At 33.9% G+C, this 20,905-nt stretch overlaps 1 protein-coding gene across 1 annotated transcript in view; it reads left to right on the forward strand.

Annotated features, from left to right (window-relative positions):
* LOC129223307 (uncharacterized) overlaps positions 1 to 20,905 on the forward strand; it is a 37,609-nt gene that overhangs the window by 4,000 nt on the left and 12,704 nt on the right. The window contains exon 3 of the mRNA XM_054857873.1: positions 13,228 to 13,335. Coding sequence (XP_054713848.1) covers positions 13,228 to 13,335 — 108 coding nt within the window. The remainder of the gene's footprint in view (positions 1 to 13,227; positions 13,336 to 20,905) is intronic.

A 20,905-nucleotide genomic window follows, 5' to 3' on the forward strand; every position in this document is an offset into this window, starting at 1 on the left:
AAAAGTGTATATATACACCCAAACCTCTTGTTATGCGGTGGATAGGGAGCGCATAAAAAAATCGTGTAAAAAAAATGCTTGAAACTTCACCAGTAGCTTTAAAAAGTTTTCGCAACTGAGTTTAAAAAAATTTTTTTTTATGCGGTGGATAGGGATTTCATAAAAAAAGTCTCACGTAGAAAATAACCAAAATGTTACATTTAAACGAAATCAAAAAAAAACCAAGCGATGATAATTTTGACGACTCCCGAAAAATTTCCCAAATTAAGAAATTTTTGGAAGGTCACAGTGACTTCCCATCGGATGCCCCTGTCGACTCTTGATGATACTACCCCGCACTCGTTTAATAAATAATTTCCACTCGTTTATAAATAATTTTCATAAACCGCACAAAAAGAGTTTTGGGTGTACACACACACATTGGAAGGCGCATAGACCGGAGAGCATTCACTTTAGCTCAGGTTCTCTCTATCCCCACCCCCACCGTCCCGCCTTACCTGTAACATCCCGGGTGCTATTACTTCAATATTTTATTCAATTGTAATCAAGTGTTCAAGCAGTAAATAATCTTTATGATAAAGTGCACTGGTTGATTCGGGCCATAAAATATTTATTTTTATTTTCGCATCAGGATATTTTTTTCCCTAATGGATATGCCTCGTATTACCTATTCTAGAAAATCAACAGTCATATTATGACGAGTGCAACTTTCTTGGTCATTTCCATTTCATTCCATTTGTAGAAACAAGAAACCCAACGAGTAGGATCCTATCGCAATTCATGGTCGTGAATAACCTAATTCGAACTCAAGCAGCCAAAATTCAAATTATTATTTTTTTTTTTTTTTTGAAATTTATTTTTAACATTTAACAAATACATGCAATAGGGAAAGAAAATCCTCAAATATCTACACATGAATTTGTGAAACTAAATTTAAAAAAAAAAAATCGGGAACAGATTATTTTACAAAATATCAACACTTGATATTTTGTAAAATCTAGCAGGGGAGAGTTCCACACAAAATTTATGTTGCCCTTGCAAAAGCAAAACAATGATATGGATTTTTTTTTAATTTGCCATTTTTGAGATATCTTTCAACATACAGTCTATTCGCAATAACTCGAATGTAAAAAGACCGACGGAAAACTTCGACTTATCGAAATTTTGATTTAACGTTAGTTTTGGTTTTTATATTTTAATATTAAAAATCATCGAATACTTTAATTAATATGTACATATAACAGTCAAAATTACAGAACTTAACTTTTTTAGCACAACATGCACAGTTTAATCAAATATGTAAATAGAAAAAAATCAAAAGCATGCTGGAACCGCTTGAATAGAGCTGATTCTACTTCAGGAAAGGTGCACATCTTCATTCGGTTCAAATTCGGATTCCTGTATTCTACCGCTTTAGAAGTTTCTCTTTTTCTTTTAATATCATTGACAGAGCATACTTGCTTAGACGTCTTTTATAGTAAAGAAAACTCTCTCTGTCTCTGGAACTTATCAGTAAATGATCGAACTAAAGAACAAAGGGGAACGTATCTTAAGTTAGGTCAGCCTTCGAATAAAGGTACAATCAGTTGACTTGACAGCTTAAAAGCAAATTCGTAGTCCAGCAACATGTCAAAGTGTAAACAGTACAGTAGAACAAAAGAAAACAAGCCAACTCATTTCCGCACGTGTAACTCCTTTATCGCACATTGGCTCAACAGGTGCTCTTCTTGCTTTAAAGGTCTATTGTGCAGGAATTGCAAGTGAAGGTGAAATAATTATTCTCTCATAGTCACTTCTTTCTTTCTTTTTTTTTTCGTCCTTTCGAAATAAATTTCGAGTAATCTTGGAAAAACTTCGAGTTGAAGGAAGTTAATTTCGAGTTATTGAGAATAATTAGAATAGAACTAAAGACAAAGGACTTATTAAAAACTTCGAGTTATAGTAATATTCGAGATATCGGACTTTGAGTTATAGCAATATTTGAATTATTGGACTTCGAGTTATCGCAAATTGACTGTATTTTTAAGAAAATTAAAATATTTAGCGATGTAAAATCCTGTAAACATTGAATTCTAGTCATAAAAATCTATTTTCTACACTTTAAGCATGAATGAGAAAGGAGCTTTGAACTAGAAAGTTTGCAAGAAATTTGATCCCCAAGTTTGGCGAAAATTAGGATATGAATTTTCTGTTAGGAAAAATAAAATACACACATAGTAGACCGTCAGGAATCCGCAGGAGTCTAAGATCTGCTTACAAATTTTTGTAATCTTGTTCTAATAGGACAGTTTTCGATTTTTCAATTTTATTTTTATTTGATAGAGTAACATGTATGAACATCATAGGTGAAAAAATCTTTGCAATACGATAAGTAGTTTTTTTAAAATTAATTTTTAAAGTTCAAGTGCTTGTGACGTCAAATGGTATAGGAAGTGACGTCATGCGCTCTTCCGATAGGGGAGAAGCCGAAGGCGTGCATTCGACTTCGAAGACGAAACGTTAAAGGCTTATCTCCTCACATTTAACTCCTCGCGTTTCTGGAACATTAAACCTCTCATCCTCTCGGAAATATTCGACTATCATCATTGATGTTACATGAGGAAGATTATTTAGATTGTGCTTTAATGAATCCGGTCTCCATAGTGTGTTCAAAAGGATTATTGAATTTCTAAAAAAATAAAAATATCAGCGCTCTCAAAATGTCCCTAGCGAAAACAAGGGGTCTTCGGCGGAAGGCTGCCCATTCGCGCCCTGTGACGTAGGCTCGAGACGTTTCAGAAGAGCGCACTTTTGCGCGTGGATTTTTAAAAATTCATTAAAAACCAACCACGGTGTTTTAAAATTCGGCGATGGTGAATTTTTTAGTTTTGAGGGTCAATTAACAACATCCAATAGCCAAAATATAAACATTTAATAGGTTGCAACTTCCCTATTGTATAGCATTAGGAGCAGCTCTAAATAAGGCCCCCTATACATACGAGCTAGCGCGGCGCATCAGCTTAAGATTAGCCCATGGATTAGCCTTTTTGGTTGGTTGATTGGTTTGATTTTTTATGGCGCAAGAGCTCTTGAGGGCTTTACTGTAGCCTTTTTGGATGGGAGCACGTGTTCGAGTGGTTGCCTTTTCTGGCAAGTTATTGCGTATGTTGAGTTTTTCACTGAGAAAAATTATTAGCCGCAAGTGAAATATTCATTAAATAAAATATTATTTTTGGCTAATTTGGCAAAACCCGAAACTTTGCTCTGATAACCCTAGCTCCGTAACAATGAAAAATCCGATACAGTCGAGGTATGCAAACGCAGTCTAGGATCTGTTTTAGAGAGGAGAAACTTAGAGCCAATGTCTCTTATATATCTTTAGTTCAATAACGCTAAATTGTAATGTAGTGTAACGCAATCTTATGCTAGACCACGTTTAAATAGAAAAAAGAAAATAATATAATTCGACTAAAAATTTTAGTGTTTTTTTTAAAATTTGCGTTCAACGCTGCTGAAATTAGGAAAAAATTACATTGTTGTAATCTCTTCACATTGAGTTTTTTTTTTTGATTTAGTGGAACAATTTGGTAAGTTACTGAAAATGCATTAATCTAGAGCGTCGTTTAATGTGACTTTGCCTTTTGTGAGTAGTTATGATACGAAAGTAATTGACTGAAATAAAGAATAAAGGTACCTTGGTTATTTCAGGAAAATGTCTGCCTGTAGCCCAAAATTTCAAACTCATTCAATATTATTGTGTTATGCATTATTTTAGAGAAAACAATCTAAATTTTCGAAACCGGGAAAAAAAATTTCAAGATGGTTGCCGTGCGTAGAGTAATTACTGCTTGACGATCTTCAGCAACAACATTCCATAAAGCATTCAAGAAACGAAACCTGTAATTTTTTAAGCATAAATTTGATGTAATTAATATTTATTTTTCAGTTATTGCTTATATTTTGAGATTTCAGTTTCTTTAATTTCTTTCACGAACTTTTTATTTTTCTCTCGTTGAGCCTTTTTTGAATTCTGTATGGCCTGTTACGTTCGTCACAAAACGTTGTATTTTCGCTTCCACATTTTTTATAGGACAATAAAAAGAAAATTTTTGCTTTATTCTCTTCCCAAGAGCTACCTAGAAAGCATTTAAAATGTTGAATTTTTATTAAGTTATTTAAACAATTATTAGTTATTAGTGTGACGAACGTAACAAATTGATTGTGACAAATATAGGTAATTGCTTGAAACAAAGACTGCATCTTTCAAACATGTAGTTCAATAAGAAATAAATGAAATGTAAATTTTGAAATAATTTATTTTATTAAATGTCACTGTATAATATTTTGTAATTTTTGCAACAATTAACGAGGGATGTGTCGTTTATGAACAAACATGAAATGAACAGTTATAAAAAAGAACAGTCCTCAAAATGAATGGATTCGTTCATTCGCCTAAAAAATAAACGTCTGTTCTTTGGAACGGTGACAGAGTTCCCACAGGTCCTTGAATACCATTTAAAGTGCTTTATTGCTGTGACTTGTTACAAAGGGCCCTGTAAAGTGCTTGATTTTGAACAAAAATTCTTAAATATTTTGACAAAGTGCTTTATTCTTGATTTTTTAAACAAGTCTTTAAAAATTAAAAATTCTTATTCTCACTCATCCCCCTCTCTCTCATTTTATAGCTCATTGTTAATTTCTTTTACTGAAATTTGAAATTTCAATGAATCATTAGGTTATTTTGTTAATGTTTCCAATTGATTTTTTTTTCTTTTCCAGAATATTATCAAATATTTTTTTAAAAAGCATCCCCTGCTGCCGGCAGACTTAGATAAAATGGAAAGTTTTCTGAGAACATGAATCTTAACTGGAAAATTTTCTGGAAATAATTATTTTGTCTAATTCACCCATAAATAAAGAATTAAATTTATATTCAAATATATATATGTAAAAAAAAAGTGCTTTAAAATCATTTATTTATTTATTTATTTTTTTTTTGTAATAGCATATATTTTATGCTTAATTTTCACCAACTGAAAAAAAACTGCTTTTTTGCCCGATATCAATCACATTATCATTATTATTTGCATTTTGTAGTGAAAAAATTCATGTAGATCTGAAACTACTCAAGTTGTTGACTAAGATAAAACATTAAGCTACCTGTTCAATAAGTTACCAGCCTATAGCCAGGGCTAAGGCAGAAATACAAGAAATACACCGCCAGCTCAGTCAATTCCAGCCGAGGACTGCAGTTTCGTGCTTATTAGCACTCATCAGCCCGGCATAGGAGTGACTGAGCTGGAGGTGGAAAACCTCTTAAGGAAGCCAAGAGTGCCAAACAAACTGGTAGCTAATACAAAATTAGCACTGACCAGACGAGTGACCGAAACAATGGTTCGGTTTAACTCGAATTTTGAAGGCAAGGCAGGTATGTTCAATAAGTCAAGTTCAATAACCTAATTGACGTTGGTAGTTTAAAAATATTTTCTGTAGAGCTAAAAATTTTTTTGCGAATGTCATTCATGCGTACGTCTGATATTATGCAATACTGGCTGCCGGTTTCTATATCATTTGTTTTCTTATGCAAACTTAAAAAAGTTGGTTTGCTTCCCATTTCTTGCCAAAATTCATTTGTAGGTGAGTAATTTTCCAGACTCATGTATTCTTCTTTTTCTGATTCCTTATCTAATGTTGTTATAGTTTTGTGTTGCATAATTTTTTATATTTTAAGTTTTGAAACTTTAAAAACTAACCTTAAAACCTTTAATATAATTCAGTCTGTTCTATTTCTATTATATTTTTTATTTAATTTTATAATCACATATGCATGGATATGAGGAATCAAAATTCTTTATGCTCCGCTTGATCATAGGCGGATTTAGAACTGAGTTCCTGGGGGGGGGGGGCAGCATTATTTTTATTTATTTTTATTAGCATTATCAGTTGTATTGATTACAACTGGCTGGATTTAGACATAGCATACCTCTAAGCTATTTCAGGGTTTGGGTCTCTTTAGTAGTCTGGTCAACTTCTCTATCGGCGGCAAAAAAGGCCATTTTTTTAAAGCGCCCCCTCCCCCATGCATTATACATAAGGTCTAAGGTGTAAAATGGAGTCCTTTTTAAGTAGGGGATAGAATATCTCCAATTTTAGGGGGTCCGGGGTTTTCTCCCCCGGAGGAATTTTTGTAAAATAGATATAAAATTCTGCATTTTGAAGCCTTAGAAGGGGTAATTGGAACCAGGGCTGTGGAGTCGGAGTCGAAGAGTCGGAGTCGGACTAATTTTGGGGTAAAGGAGTCGGAGTCGGAGTCGTTAGAAAACATGTCGACTCCGACTCCGGGCTTCTTTTTGTCTTTCATTTTTACTGACTCTCATTGCATTTTTTAAAAACTGACTACTAGCAATTGGTTCGATTACATGTATAAAAAGTTACTAATGAAAAAAAATAACTGCTACAATGGCAATCAGCTAGCTTGAGTGCTTATCGAACTTTCTGTAGCCGTCCCCTAGTTTGCTTGCTTTTTAACTTAACTAATATATAGCAACTGTCAGCAAACAGTTTTATCGCCTAACATTTTCAAGTAATAAATTTCAAATAAAAATAAAAATATAGTGTTTTGTTTGATCTCAGTTATAAAATAGTAAAAGGGACGTAACAATTTAGTAAGTCGGGGCCCGTACTCTCAGGTGGAAACTTTTGAGAGTGATCGACAAATTCAAATAAGTTCTTGCGCGAAAACACGAATACAAAAGATCCGATGAAATAATCTAATGTTTTTTTTTCTTTATTAAGACTATTTCTATAAGTTTGGTTCTCACTAAAAAATTTGGAGCAAAATAAGTATAAATGATTTCTTGATTACAATACTAAATAATTGCAGTTAATCTTAAAATCTTAAACATTAAGGTTAATTCTAAAGCAGGCCAATAAAATTGAAATTAAAGATTTAGCGAAGAAGAAATGTAGGTATAGTAAAAAACTATTCGTATAAATCTGTATACCGCCGCATTTTGTGTAAAATTTGCTCCTGACGTATATGTGCCCCTATTTTCGTTGAAATTTTATTGATGAAATATAATTTAAAATATAATCGGGAGAATTTTCAGAATTAAAGTATTTATACCTTTTATAAACTCTGAAATTAACTTTAGGTGTCACCTACCACATGGGTGTGTCACCCGGGGCAAACCACACCCTCTCAAGAACTTGGACTTAGAAAAAAAAAAAGCTTTTTTCCTCTCAAATTACAGCTTTCAAAAATTGGAAAACACACGGATTTGATCAATATCTATTTGTTAAATATTAAAGGGGGCAAGGTAATCCTTTTCAATTTTTTAAAGGAATTTTTAAGTCATTTCATTTTTAAACCTCGTAACTGTTGGAAAATTTGATTTTTAAATTGAATTTCTAACGTTGTATGTATCTTGGGTTTACAAAAAAAATGCGAAATTTTCATAAAAAGGAATTAATATTTTAATCTCTGTTTAAAGGTTTTCCCCCTTCTCCTGAAGGGAGAGAGGGAATTGAAAAATACAATTAAAAAAAATCCGGAGTCGGAGTTGGAGTCGGAGTCGGGCGTTTCAAAATCCAGGAGTCGGGGGTCGGAGTCGGCCATTTTCCTTCCGACTCCGCAGCCCTGATTGGGAACTACTAAAATCTCGGAGGACAAATAGCAAAACATTCTTTTGCAAATTACGATAATACACAGTAAAAATTGTTTTTGGGTTGACAAATCAATTACAACAGTTCTCAGAGAGAAAAAGCGAGAAAGAATAGAAGATTATGCTTTTGCATTGTTATTTGCTTACTTTGGCTGTCGGTTCAATTTAATCAGTTTTTGATCACGCCTCCAACCCACCGACAAATACAACAGTAAATTAAATACAAAATGATCAATAGTAAAAAAATGCTTTAAAAGAAATGGTGTATAGATTTAGAAAATAGGCCCATTTGGACAGTTCATAATTTATACACTTGATAAGAAATAAAGTTGAAGCACACTTTGCTTAGGAATTTCAAAAGACTCATCTAATCCGTTTCAAGGACTTGAGAACAGTTAAAATTATTTAAGGCACTTAAAGTGGCCCTTTCCAGTCTCTGAAATTTAGTACTTGATTGTACTGTTTTACAGTATTGTTCTAACTTTGTAAGAAACAACTATTTTAAGCTTGGGGCTTCGGTGGCCAAGCGGGTATTGCTCAGCAAATGCTTGCATGCAGAGAGGCACAGGTTCGATTCCCCAATGCCCTGGGTGTTCTTCTGATTTCCTTGTATTGTAATAAATCTGAATTGTGCTATCTGACAAATGTGTCTGAGCAAAAGTCGGACTTCCACCTAAAATGGGGCTCAGTCAAACGGAAGCCGCTCATATTAGCCTCAAAAGTGGATTAACGCCTCTGTTATTCATTACCTTGGGTGCTCCAAGGGTCATCAGGAACAACAACAACATTTTAAGTTTAAAAGAAAAAAAAAATTGATTTTTCATTACAACAACTTTTATATTTTCAATTACAAGTAGTGCAAAAAACGAAAAAAAAATAGAGGTAGTGTTTTTTTTTTCCTTCTGGGTCTGAACAGATTAACAATATGCAGAAGAAGTAAGATAACGAAAGTAATACAAAATAATTTCCAAAAATTACTGCATTCGGGATTAAATAAAACAGTAATATATGAAACATGTGAGTCACAAAAATTTATCTCAAGTAATATGCTACAGAAACGTGAGAACCATGATTTTTATATTTTTGACGGAGGATGTGGCAAGGAGCTAAACTTGACACATTTCGGCATTTCTCCCCCCCCCCCCCCCATCATTTGTTATAAATTTTTCAATTTATGGTTTGTATCCACACTTTTCCAAATTTTCAAGGTTTTCAAGCACTTTAAAATGGAATTTATTTTTTCAAGTACTTTTCTTCTTTTCTTTAAAGAACAAATCATTAAATTTTCCGGAGTTGGTGGCCTTCAACAAAGCGGGTGCCCTCAACTATAGCTTGTTTAGTTTATAGGTAAATCCAGTTTTTTTTTTTTAAATCTTTGTTTTAGTTTCCAATTTGTTGTGAAACAATCGTTGATTATTTTAAGTATAGCGGCTGATTACTTATATTTTCTCTCATATATTTGCTCTAATGGTTTTCAATTCAAAGTAGTCCTTTTCAACACATTTCAACAACCTGGTAACAGCTTCACTCTTTGTAATAGAGTGTACGGTGCCCCCCCCCCCCCATCAGAAAAGGACAGTCGCTATTCTCTTCATTTTCACTGCTGAATTTTTCAAAAAAAGAAAAAAAAATCATTTTTTTTTCTTTTCACATTTTTGAAGGTGTGTTGTTACCATTTATAAAGTTCTCCCAAGACTGGGAGGGGCATTGACCCCCCTCGCCCCCCCCACATAAATCCCGCCCATGCGCTTGGATTTAGTTTTTATAAGTTAATTAAATTATAATAATTATTTTTATACTAGTGTTTTTAAATGATTGTCAAAATACAAACACAACCTTAGATAAGTTAGATAACTAAATACCTTTGTGCTGAAAAGTAAAGTGAGAAATAACATCTGTAAATTTGTAACTCTTAATCAATCTCTTTCTTTTTCTCAGAGCAGTTATATTCATTTCGAACCTTTTTACTTTCTGCTTTATTCATAATTTCTCTGCAACGGTTGCAGTTCACTTGCAAATTTCCAATGTATCCATTAGTAATGTGTTGTGTAACTTGGTTAAGCAACTAACAAAATGTTTGGACTTTCCACTTCCTGTCCCACTCACCTGCTAAAATCCTTCTCACGCTTTCTGTCGCCAAAAACTATTTCAAAAAATACCCTTTTATCATTTTTCTGGTGATTCTTTTGTCTTCTGTAACCTGCTTCTCAACTGGGTGTGCCGCAACAAGATCTTTGGTGTGCCGCGGTAGTTTCAGATTTGTAGATAAAGAAAGATTAGAAATGTGCTATTTTACCTGTGCAAGAGATCAGATATAATGTTGATGGTTCAATCAACTATCAAATTATATTGAAAACTGCATACCAATGATAAAAAATTAATTTTTCCAGCGTGAAAAGAAATCGTAAAGGGAACAATAGGTTCTGATGTAATCAGGGTTGGCAAGTTTCTGCCGAGGTGGTTAAAACCACTGGTAGAAACCGGTTAAAACCAGCATGGCAAAAACCACTTTCTGCCACTTTGCGGCAGAAACTGGCAAAAACTCAGAAAAGAAAAATTAATTCTTGATATACAACAGAAAAATGCCTGTGAAAAATAATTGTTAACCAAAGTGCTGTAATTTTATTACAAAATTATCTTGGGATCTTAGACTAACAACATTGTTCCCGTTGCTTTGCTATATGTTACTTTTACTACATTATTTACTTTTTTTTCCGAAAGATAATTTGGTGCTTGTCTTTCGGTTCTAATCGCAATTCATTGTGTCCTATTCGCTTCACTTTACGTGAATCAGTACTCAGTTCATTTAGTAATTGTTGGGAACTGAAATGAAGCTAGTTCCCAACGAGAGAGAATTGAGATACACAAGAAATCTTCGGAACACAATGTAAAATGAACCACTACCCTCTACCTCAACCTTATCACCAACTCGGAGCTGGAGTTTTCTCCAGCTAAAATGATCTGCAAGTTGTCAACCCTGTTGAGATCACCAACAAATTTTCTGTCCTGTAAAAACAGGTAGAGAATAGTACCTCCTCTAGCCAGGAAACACCCCCCAAACTCTCCCCTAATCGTGCCAATACCATATTATGTTAATTTTGTAAAACAAATTAATATTTTACTGCTCTTTTTCAAATTAGGAACCGAAGAAATATTGAAAGTACCATCTTTGTGTACGCACGTCAAGAAATAGGGACTGAAGTCTTCGAACATTCAAATTTATTTTGGAAGGCCCTTTTAGCCAAAAACTCCTAAAGATTGTGATTAGGGGTTACCCCTCGACCACAAGCAACTGAATTGTCTGAAGAAATCGAAGCTCAAACTTTTAAAATCAATAAAATCGCCGAATTAAGGGGAGAACGATGAAAATCTATCCCCCTTTTTCAGGTTCAACTTTTCCACTCTGAATTTTCGGCCACTTTTCCGGACCTGAAAAGTATCATGAATACTCAAGTTAAAATAGAAAAATACCGTAAAGCAAACGCTTATTGCAATGTTATGCCAGCCATAGGTTTAACCATCTGGCATCAAATTAACTAACACAAGATGTGTGGTGTGCGGGGAAGCCCATAGCAAACCTGATTGCCCCTAATAACAGGCACGTCAAGTAAAAAACTTGTTGGGCTTACTGCGGGGACAGCCATGCAGCCTCCTGTGCAGGCAGTGTGCATTTTTGTCATCTATTGCACATTATCTTTAATGTACAAGCTCGCTTATTTGGTTTCCGCTGAAAAAAAGGCACGAAAAAACAGTCTCATTCCAACATTTCCTTATTGTTAGTATTGAATCCACCACACTTTTTTTCCCATCTCTCGAAAACACATTTCTGCATGTACTGCCGTTTACCTGCACACGGTAGTATAGTAGCTATAAGGTTTCCCCCAAACCAGGGACTGATTTACGGCAGGGTATTCGGGGCCCGGGCACGAGGCACCAAAGGAAAGGGGGCACCAAATTTCTGTCATCAATTTGTTTTTTCTTTTTAGGGACCAGTGTTCGGTACCTCTAACTAAAGGAAAAAAAAATTAAGTCATTTGACAATTTTTTTATTAAATTGAAAGTATATTAGCCAATTGTTGTGGAGAACGATCATTTTTGCTATTGAAGAGAATTAAGTGTCCTTTGCGTACTCTCATTTCTCATGGTAAATTATCTTTATTAGCTGTGTTATCAATCGAAGGAAGTTAGACCTAAAACTTGATTATGAGGACATTATAGATGAATTTACTACAAGAAAACAAAGAAGAAAATATCTAAAGAATCATTGATGCGCAGAAAGCCATTATGATTTACCGTTACCATTTGTATCATAGTTTTTCCATCTGCGACTGTAAAAAAATTTTCTAACATGAAAACCATAAATTTATTTTAGATTTTATATTAAATGATTTCTTTGCAAAACATCTCAATTATTAATTTTTAATTAATAATTAAGATTTTTCTTTCTTAACTTTTTTCGTATGAAATCGATATTTTAAAGTTTTTTTCTATCAAAATAATATCCAACACTTATCTTCATATTTTTTGTGGGGGGGGGGCACCATATTTGTCAGTGCCCGGGGCATCCAGGTGTGTAAATCGGTAACTGCCCCCAAACCCAAGAAAAACTTAGGGAACCGCCGTGTGTTCAACCGGGAAAGTGCCCGTGTTGATCTACACCGCTCCTTCCAGCTCCAATACTTTACAGTTCAAACCCAACACAGAATCAAATCTTGAAGAAGTAAATGCGACTTACTGAGTTCAATATCTCAGAACTCTTCCCAATTTTTCAGGAAATAAGTGTAATAGACATTAAGAAATTAAGCATCAATCAAAGTAAAATTTTACCAATACTCAAAAGTCAGGCCATTATTTTACATAAAATTATCCTTCATGGTCCAAGCTTCAGAAACTTGGGCTAATCTGTTTTTCCTTCCCATCCATTTTAAATACCTCATTTTATTTCCCTTTCCCAAGGTTTCCCCTCTTAACTGTTTCACCCTGGAACTGTCAGGATGTACCGATTGGCGTACCATTCTGGCCAATCACAGCCAGACCCACATCGGGGAGCCATCAACCATTAACAGGAATAGCGGATACGGGTGCCACAAGCATGCAATTTTATATTTCATGCAATTTTATATTTCCGTGGCAAAATTTAAATGAAACTAGTGCAAGTTTTGAAAAAGGAGCTGTATTGTGAAAATATTTTGGGTCTGTAGTTTTCTTGTAGTTATTTTTAAATAAATGTCGTTCTATGAAGAAAAGGAGATCTTATTGATTCCTAGCACCTCGCATTGGGATTAATGCAATCTTGCTAAAGTAATATATCGTTTCTTTTTAATTAATTTTTTTTGTTCAAAAGTAATACAATCGGTCATCTGTATTCGCTTGGATATTGGTGAAGAAATTTCAGCAGGCTGAAATCTTTGACAGACACACCCAGACGAAACTAGAAAGGGTAAAAAGTAGCGGGACAAGAATTTAGGAAGATACTCATCTCCAAGTATTAACAATTTCGGATTCAAGACTTTCTTGCTTAGGGAGTGTGCATTCGGTTCCTGCATCTCAATTTCACTTCCCCTTTCCAGGTGCCATGACGGAGGAGCCCGGGAAGAGACAGAGGGCGCACCTGGGCCAAGAGCATCGAGGAAAAACTGGGGCTCATCGCCAAGATGAGGACGGAGCTCGAACGGAAAAAGAAGATCGCCGGGTGAGTGGACGCTGATGACTTAAACAGGGATGCCCTCCTCCAGGAGCGAAGGCGACAACCCCGCCCCCCTCCAAACACTACACTGCCCATTGTAGGCAGTGCACCAAAAGCTAACTTTTTTTTTCTTTCCAAAAATACGGTAGTTGAATTTTTCCATTATTATTGATTAGGTGAATTTCTTTCAAACATTTTAAAAATGGACTCAAAACTCAGGACAAATGACCAGGCCTCCCTCCAAATTATTTTTTTTTACTTACTCCACTACCATTGAAACACGCTAATGGGTCATTCCACGCGAAATGAGCAAAATCAGCTGTGGCAGATTTCAATGAAAATTTTTATTTAGGTAAATCATGCATATATATGAGGGAAAGTATGATTGAGAAGTTCAAAAACTGTTTGTTGCTTTGTTATTGAAATTAGAAGCTGATGCTTAAGCTACGCCTAAATTTTCAGAATTCATGGCAGCCAGTTTGTGACTCAATAACTCCGTAAGTTACAAACGTACACTTAAAAAATAAATATTTCTACATTCTATAAAAAAATCTCTATTAGGAAAAAAGAAAGTAAAATTTATTCGAAGCTTTTTTTGAATCTGAGATATTAACAAAAATTAAAAACTTGCCAATTTACTTCAGATTTCAAATCACTCTTCCTAGCTCTGTTAATAAAAAAAAAAATAACAGCAGAAAGGATTCAGATGGAAAAACTAACTATAACTAACCGTCTGCTCTAATTTAGTAATTGTTTTTGAATTCCTTGATAATGAAATCGTACTTTAAAAAAATCAAAAATTTCCGAAATTTTCATTTTTTTCTCTACTTCAGATGCTTGTTTGAACATGAGGGGAATGCCCTTAATTTACTTATTTTTTTTTTTTACGTAACATGTTGAAGTGTCTTGTAAATAATACTAAATTTTAATCATTGGAATCAGCGTATTTTTGTTACTAGAGTAACTTGAACTAATGTAAAATTCAATTAGTTATGGCTATTTATTGTAAGTTTAGCAAGACTTAACCATTTCTTTCATGTTTCATTTTATCGAAAGCATGTTTATGAAGTACTTGCTGAAATGTTTTCCTAATTATTGTGAAGTCCAGTATGCATAATAAAATATAATTGTGCCACTGAAAGTTGAATTTTCCTCTCCACCCGTGGTATAGGAAAAAAATAACTAAAGTTTCTAGAAAACCTATCATGTCAGCATGATTAAAAGAACATATTGAGTTTAAAGATTAAGGAAGAGGACCATCTCGTCCAATTCTCAATAGCATTTCAGACTGGTAAGTATATTTGACGAAATACACCCATTTATTTTAAACTGTCCTGCTGCGACGTTCTTTGGAAACAAAAAGGATTCCGTTGGTAGCGAAACTCGTCCTATTTATTATAGCTTTTCTGTCCGGAAAAAAATTGCCAGGTTCAACATTTGCCACACAAAGAATCTAATTTTCAGTGGAAAGCAGATCACTTTTCTTTCTACTATCAATGGCAAAAAATGCGTATTACAGTATATTGATAAAACTATCAAACTATTATCCGTCAAAACAAGCATGCATACGACATAAAATAATCCACTTATAACTGGCAAGAAAATTTTCTCCTTCTCCCTGCTACAATCAGAAATAGTTTTTTTTTTTTTTTTTTTGTCTCATGAATAAAACTTATCAATCTTGAGAGTTAGGCTCAATAACAATTTATTGAATACCCATAGCTGTCTTGGAGATATGAAATCTTCATCGTTTCATCTCAATTAACAACTGAACACCTAAATTTCTAGTCTCAGATTTATCACAATGATCAGTGAAAGGAGCACATGTTTGAAGAGAAAGAGTTTACAGATCAAGCTAAATCCAACATCAATAATTTCATTTGTTTGTTGCATATATACATAGCAACTATTTGTGGTTCGGTAATGTTTTTTCTACACGTAGATTTTATGCATCGATATCTTTTCAGATAAGTGATTTTCTTATTAAGTTAGAGAATACACATGGACCGTTACAATGATTCATATATGACCTATTAAAGATGAAAGGTGGAATTTTTTGAAATATATTAATGAAAGTATTATCAATAACTTGAACTGGATTTTCCTACAAAAATTGAGTCAAAAAATTGTAGCCAGATCGAAAAAACTTTGCAGAGTTAAAAAAAAAGAAAAGAAAAGAAAGTATTTTGATGCATTTGTTGAAGTTATTATTGCTTAAGACATAAATTTTATCCACTAATTGGTTTATAAATTTGAAACTATGCCAGTACATTTTTTCAAAAAATTCAAATGAATGTTAGATATACTTGCTTTTGCATCATTTAGTTTTTTATCTAGTTCTTTGTTATATTTGTAATTTCACATAAAACGCAAAAAAAGTACTAATGTTATGAATTTTTTTTAAGCTTGGAAATCAAAAACCAATTTCGAATTTCTTCAAGGAAATAGTAGAAATACTGTCCTATATTCCTGCAGAATTTGAAAGTTGTCGAAAGTTTCCCTCATTTAAATTTTTGGGCCTATGTGAAGGGGAAAAGGCCATTTTAAAAAATGTCACTAAGTTCAAAACTGATTTTGAAGACAAAAAGGAGTTAAAATACAACTTCAAAAGTAATATATCAGTAAGTTTTATGACACTTAGTATGTTATTGGGTCTCAATTTCAGCAAAGCTAATACATTCGTTAAAGTTTGAGATTAAAAAATGGTAGGCTTAATTATGAGAAAACTGAAATATTTTCAGTTTTTAAAACACGGTTAAAAGTTAACTATAATAGTCTTGAAAATTTTACTCATATCAGATGAATCGCCCTTATTCTGTAGATTACAACGATATATAACTTTTATGTTTTGATTAAATAGTTAATAAAATACAAACCTTCAAAAATGCAACATTTAGCATTTATGAGAATGTAGTTCAATTTGACCAATTTTCAATCGCATGTAACTATTAAAATAAAAAATGTTTAGCCGAAATATTTTAGATATTTTTATATAGGCATAAAAGGAACCCGTATACCAAATTTCATAAAAATCTTACCATTCGACCACCACATTTTTGTGAATTTTGCTCATTTTGTATGGAATGACCCTAATATGAAATCAAGTACAATGTAGGGTTTCCAATCCCGCGCCGATTTCAGTCCCGCGGGCTTTCGGGATCGTATGAAGCCAATCCCGCGGGATTGACTTGACTTGATTCTTCAAAAAGTTAGATTTTAATTTATAACGCGCTTGATGAAAACGTTCGGTGTAGCTCCACTGCATTTGGTTTCACAGAGATTAAATAATTGTGGACATTCAACAAAAGTTCACCCAAAAAAACTTCATCACCTTTTAAAATAGATTTTTTTTTTCCCAATAGAGGTCATGCTTCGTTTTTGTTCAAGAACGGCAAATTTAGGTCAAAAACCATGTCTATTCGATTTGCGTATTTTGCTATATCAATACAACTGAATCGATTATTTTAGAAAAGGCTTAAATCCTACGGAAATCCATTGGACTTACGCTCTTTCTGAAATAATCGATTCAGCTTCCACTGAGCTTGTTTCTTAATTAACGTTGGTCATTGTATTCGTGCATTTAATTCTATTTGGTTTCATCAAGTAGTAGCCTCGGTAGAGGTTTTTGGATAAATTCGCTAATTACCAGTCATTTCAAAGAGACATTCTAAAACATGAACAATTTAACGTATGCACTGTCATGAGAGTCATCCTGTGTTCCATCCAAGTTTCAGTTATCTCTTTTAGAAGCGTGAGGTTGCCGAGTATAGCAGATTACTCAGATAATGGACAGTTTTCACCTGACGTCACTGCGGGTCAAAAACGTCACTGCAGTGCATTGTGGGAACTGTAGCAAACGAAAATCCGGCACTACAGCGTAAAAAAAAATATTGCCTTTATGCGACTTATAAACACATCTTCCTATTTAAAAATGAGCAATTTAGGAAGTTTTTATCTAAGAAACGTTGTAAAAAAATCATGAATGATTCATTTATTACGAAATACTCTATTATCGTATTTTCATGTGTTTAAGTCTCTTTGGTTCTTCATCAGAAACATGGTGAAAACTCGAATTCTCGTTTTACTTTTCCCTTTTCTCGGCATTTTTCATGTAGCCATAAGTCGTTTTTTGCCCTAAGCATGTTCATGCTGCGTATGAAGTGCAGTAATAATTAAATAAAACGAGTTTTTTTTTAGCACTACTAGCACTGCATAGTTGGTCAAAATAACCGCAGACCGGCAGCTGATGGGACCGTTACCAAACTGTGAATAAGGTCCATTTATCCAACATAATTTTCAAGGTACCACTCACATTTACTACATTAGCGTAACAACGATAAAGATATCGACGTGCACCTTCTACCCCCCCCCCCCCCCCCCCCCCCCCCGGCTAGAGAACTTAAATAATGTCAGAGGCTTTTTCTTCGGAAAAAAATACCGCGCACTTTAAGTAAGTTAAAGGTTTTGAGTGCAAACACAAGAGTTCCAATATTGCATTTAGGCTACTCCAGCGGTTTTGTGATCTGTATAAAAAAAATTTGAAAAAAAAAAAAAAATTGAACCAACTTCAAAATTGCTCTAAAAAGTGAAAAATAATTTTATTCTTTAAACACCATCGATACTACTTTTAAACATAATTTTTTTTAGGAGCGAAATTTTTATATCGTTTCTCAAATATGCTGTTATCAATGCATAATGTATGTGGTAGTGAATAAACTGGGTCTGGTTAAATTTATGGTTTTAACTGAGTTATGGCTGTGAATGATTTTATCTATCATTTTTGCGCCAACTTCAAAAATTATGTTTAAAAGTAGTATCGATGGTGTTTAAAGAATAAAATAATTTTTAACTTTTTAGAGCAATTTTGAAGTTAGTTCTTTTTTTTTCAAAATTTTTTCATTTTATTCTTTTTAGTGTAAATGCATTTCAGAAATAGTAAGAAGTTACCATCACGAAACTTCACCTTTTTTTTCATAAAAATGCTCCTTGCTTAAAAAAAAAATGTATTAACACGCCTTAAACTTTAAGCGATTGGCACTAAATATTTATCTTTGTTCCTCTCTGGAATTCATTTGTGCGTGAATTTAATTATAACCATTTAAATATTACGTTTTCCCTAACTAATTTACATTGCACAGCATACAAGTTGCTTGTGATGCAATCCCGTATCTCCTTACTTAGCCCAGATCATCTGTTATTAGCACAGATGAAAACGATAAAAATACCACTATATAAGCAAACCTAACCTGGTAGCATTTCGAAGGCTAAGCAGATCCTAATCACTGCATTACCTCCCACCCAGGTTAGGTTTACCTCCACTAAAGAGCAACGACACTGAAGAAACTTGATGCTTGCTTCAGAGAAGCCTTTATTCAAAATTATCATTACAATTTCTATTAATTTTACTCTTGTAAACTTTTGTAACAATGGGTGTCATATTTAATCATTTAGCAGGGAAATTGCTTGAAATTTACTGTTTTTTGCCCATAACTTTTTTTCTAAAGAACAAATATGGTCAAACAAAGTAATGGGACCTAAGTTGAGCCATCCCCTATCCATGAAAAAATAATCATCGAAATCGGTTCACTAGGTGAGGCGCTGTGAGTGGACAAAAAAAAAAAAAAAACATTTATACGGTATGAACTGTTAACCGCCTCCTTTTTGAAGTAGGTTAAAAATACACTTTCTCAATTTTTTACCAAAGCGCAGTTTTCTGAGATTCAAATTCTAGCGATGGTTTTCGAAAACGTTCGTCATTTTTACGCTTATTCCCAATATCTGAACGAATGCAAACCGGAACCTCGAATGAGAAAACCAATGCATTCTCAGAAAAATAAACTCTAATAATCCAAACTCGATAAAAAAAAAAAAAAAAGTATCGTGTTCTTAAATGGTAAATCCACCGTTCATGATATGCTACCCAAAGTTTTTCTTCCTCTTCTTGCAAATATACAAGGAAGGTGATTCAAACTTCAGATGATGTTTGAAAATATTTGTTTTATGAGGGGCAAATGTTGGAAAATGGCTTGCATAGAAAATCTTTGCGGGATTAGAAATCCGGCGGAATTTAACTCTCGCTCCCGCGGGATTCATCCCGCTAAATATCATGCTGGATTCGGGATGGGGATTGGAAACCCTATGAGATACACGCTAATAGAGACCAAAATACCTGTTCTCCAATCTCTAATTTTAGAGAGAAGAAACTGTTGAATGCCCTGGATGCTGATCACAATGGAATGAATTATGTGCCAACCTGAATTCGAGATCGTATAACAGTAAATTGTGGAAATTTATCAAGAGTCTTAGTAAAGAACAACCCCAATTCGAAAAATGTGATACTACAGTTGACGCTCGTTATAACGACCCCTGTCGTCCAAACAAAATCAGTTGCTATAACGAAAGGACGTTATAACGTACGACATATTATTATGTCATTTTTTTTAAATGCACGCATAATGCTCATAGTTACGCTTCGTTTTTTCGTTTTAAAAGAGAATCAAGAAGCTACAAAATATATATATTTTTTAATTTGTTAGTTTTTTTTTTTAATTTTATGCTGCATTTTCAAAAGCTTTACGGTTTTTTTTTTTTTTTCCGATTTTTCAAAAAAATATAATTCATAGTGTCTACTATTTGTGTTCGGTTTCATCATTTCTTTGACCCTATACCATCAAATAATTCTTTTCAAAGGTAATATTTTACTTTTAGAAACATAAAATATTCAAATATAAGTATTCGAATAGTTAGTACTGAGGATAAAACAAAAATTGCAACTTAGTTTTGGACGTTATATTGGAATGAACGGTTCAGTTTGGACGCTCTAATAACGGTAAAATTCCATTGCATCTATGGAAAAGGAAATGGGACTTCATGCATCGGTCGCTATAACGGAGGGGTCGCAGTAATAGGAGATCGTTCTATAGAGCGTTGACTGTATTTATTCCAAAAATGGAACCTTGGTTCAGAGTGACGAACAAGTAGCTAACTTTCAGGGAGAGCACTATCAGTCAACGAGCAGTCTAGAATTTATCAACAACGAGAAACATGTGAAAATCTCGGCAAATAACACTGTACACGGCTGTCGCAGTAATTCTCACGAGAGCCTGCCTATTTTTAACAGATCCTTCTCTGCACAAGAACTTGAGGCTGCCATTTGGGTCTGAAGCTCAATACTTCACCTGGACCAGATGGTATACATGGTTATATAATTTCCCATTTGAGTCAACATGGAAAACGGAGACTTTTAGGTATCATCAACGAATCCTGGAGAATGAGTTATCTTCCCCATGAATAGAAGAGAGCAACCGTTATACCTATTAAAAAACCTGGTGGGGATTTTGCTTCCTCTGAGAGTTTTAACCCATTGCTCCGACTTCCACCTCACGTAAAATTATGGAGAAGATGATTTTGAAAAGACTTACATTTATTTGAATTCCCACGGCTTCCTACCAGAGGAGCGATTTGGTTTTAGAGAAGGACATACCACAATTGATCAAGTGCTTTATTTTAGTCAAAAAATTAGAGACGCACGAAACAACAGACCCACAAATCACACCCATTACTGCCTTTCTCGACC

Source organism: Uloborus diversus, chromosome 5, assembly GCF_026930045.1.
Source record: "Uloborus diversus isolate 005 chromosome 5, Udiv.v.3.1, whole genome shotgun sequence".
Lineage (NCBI taxonomy): Eukaryota > Metazoa > Arthropoda > Arachnida > Araneae > Uloboridae > Uloborus > Uloborus diversus.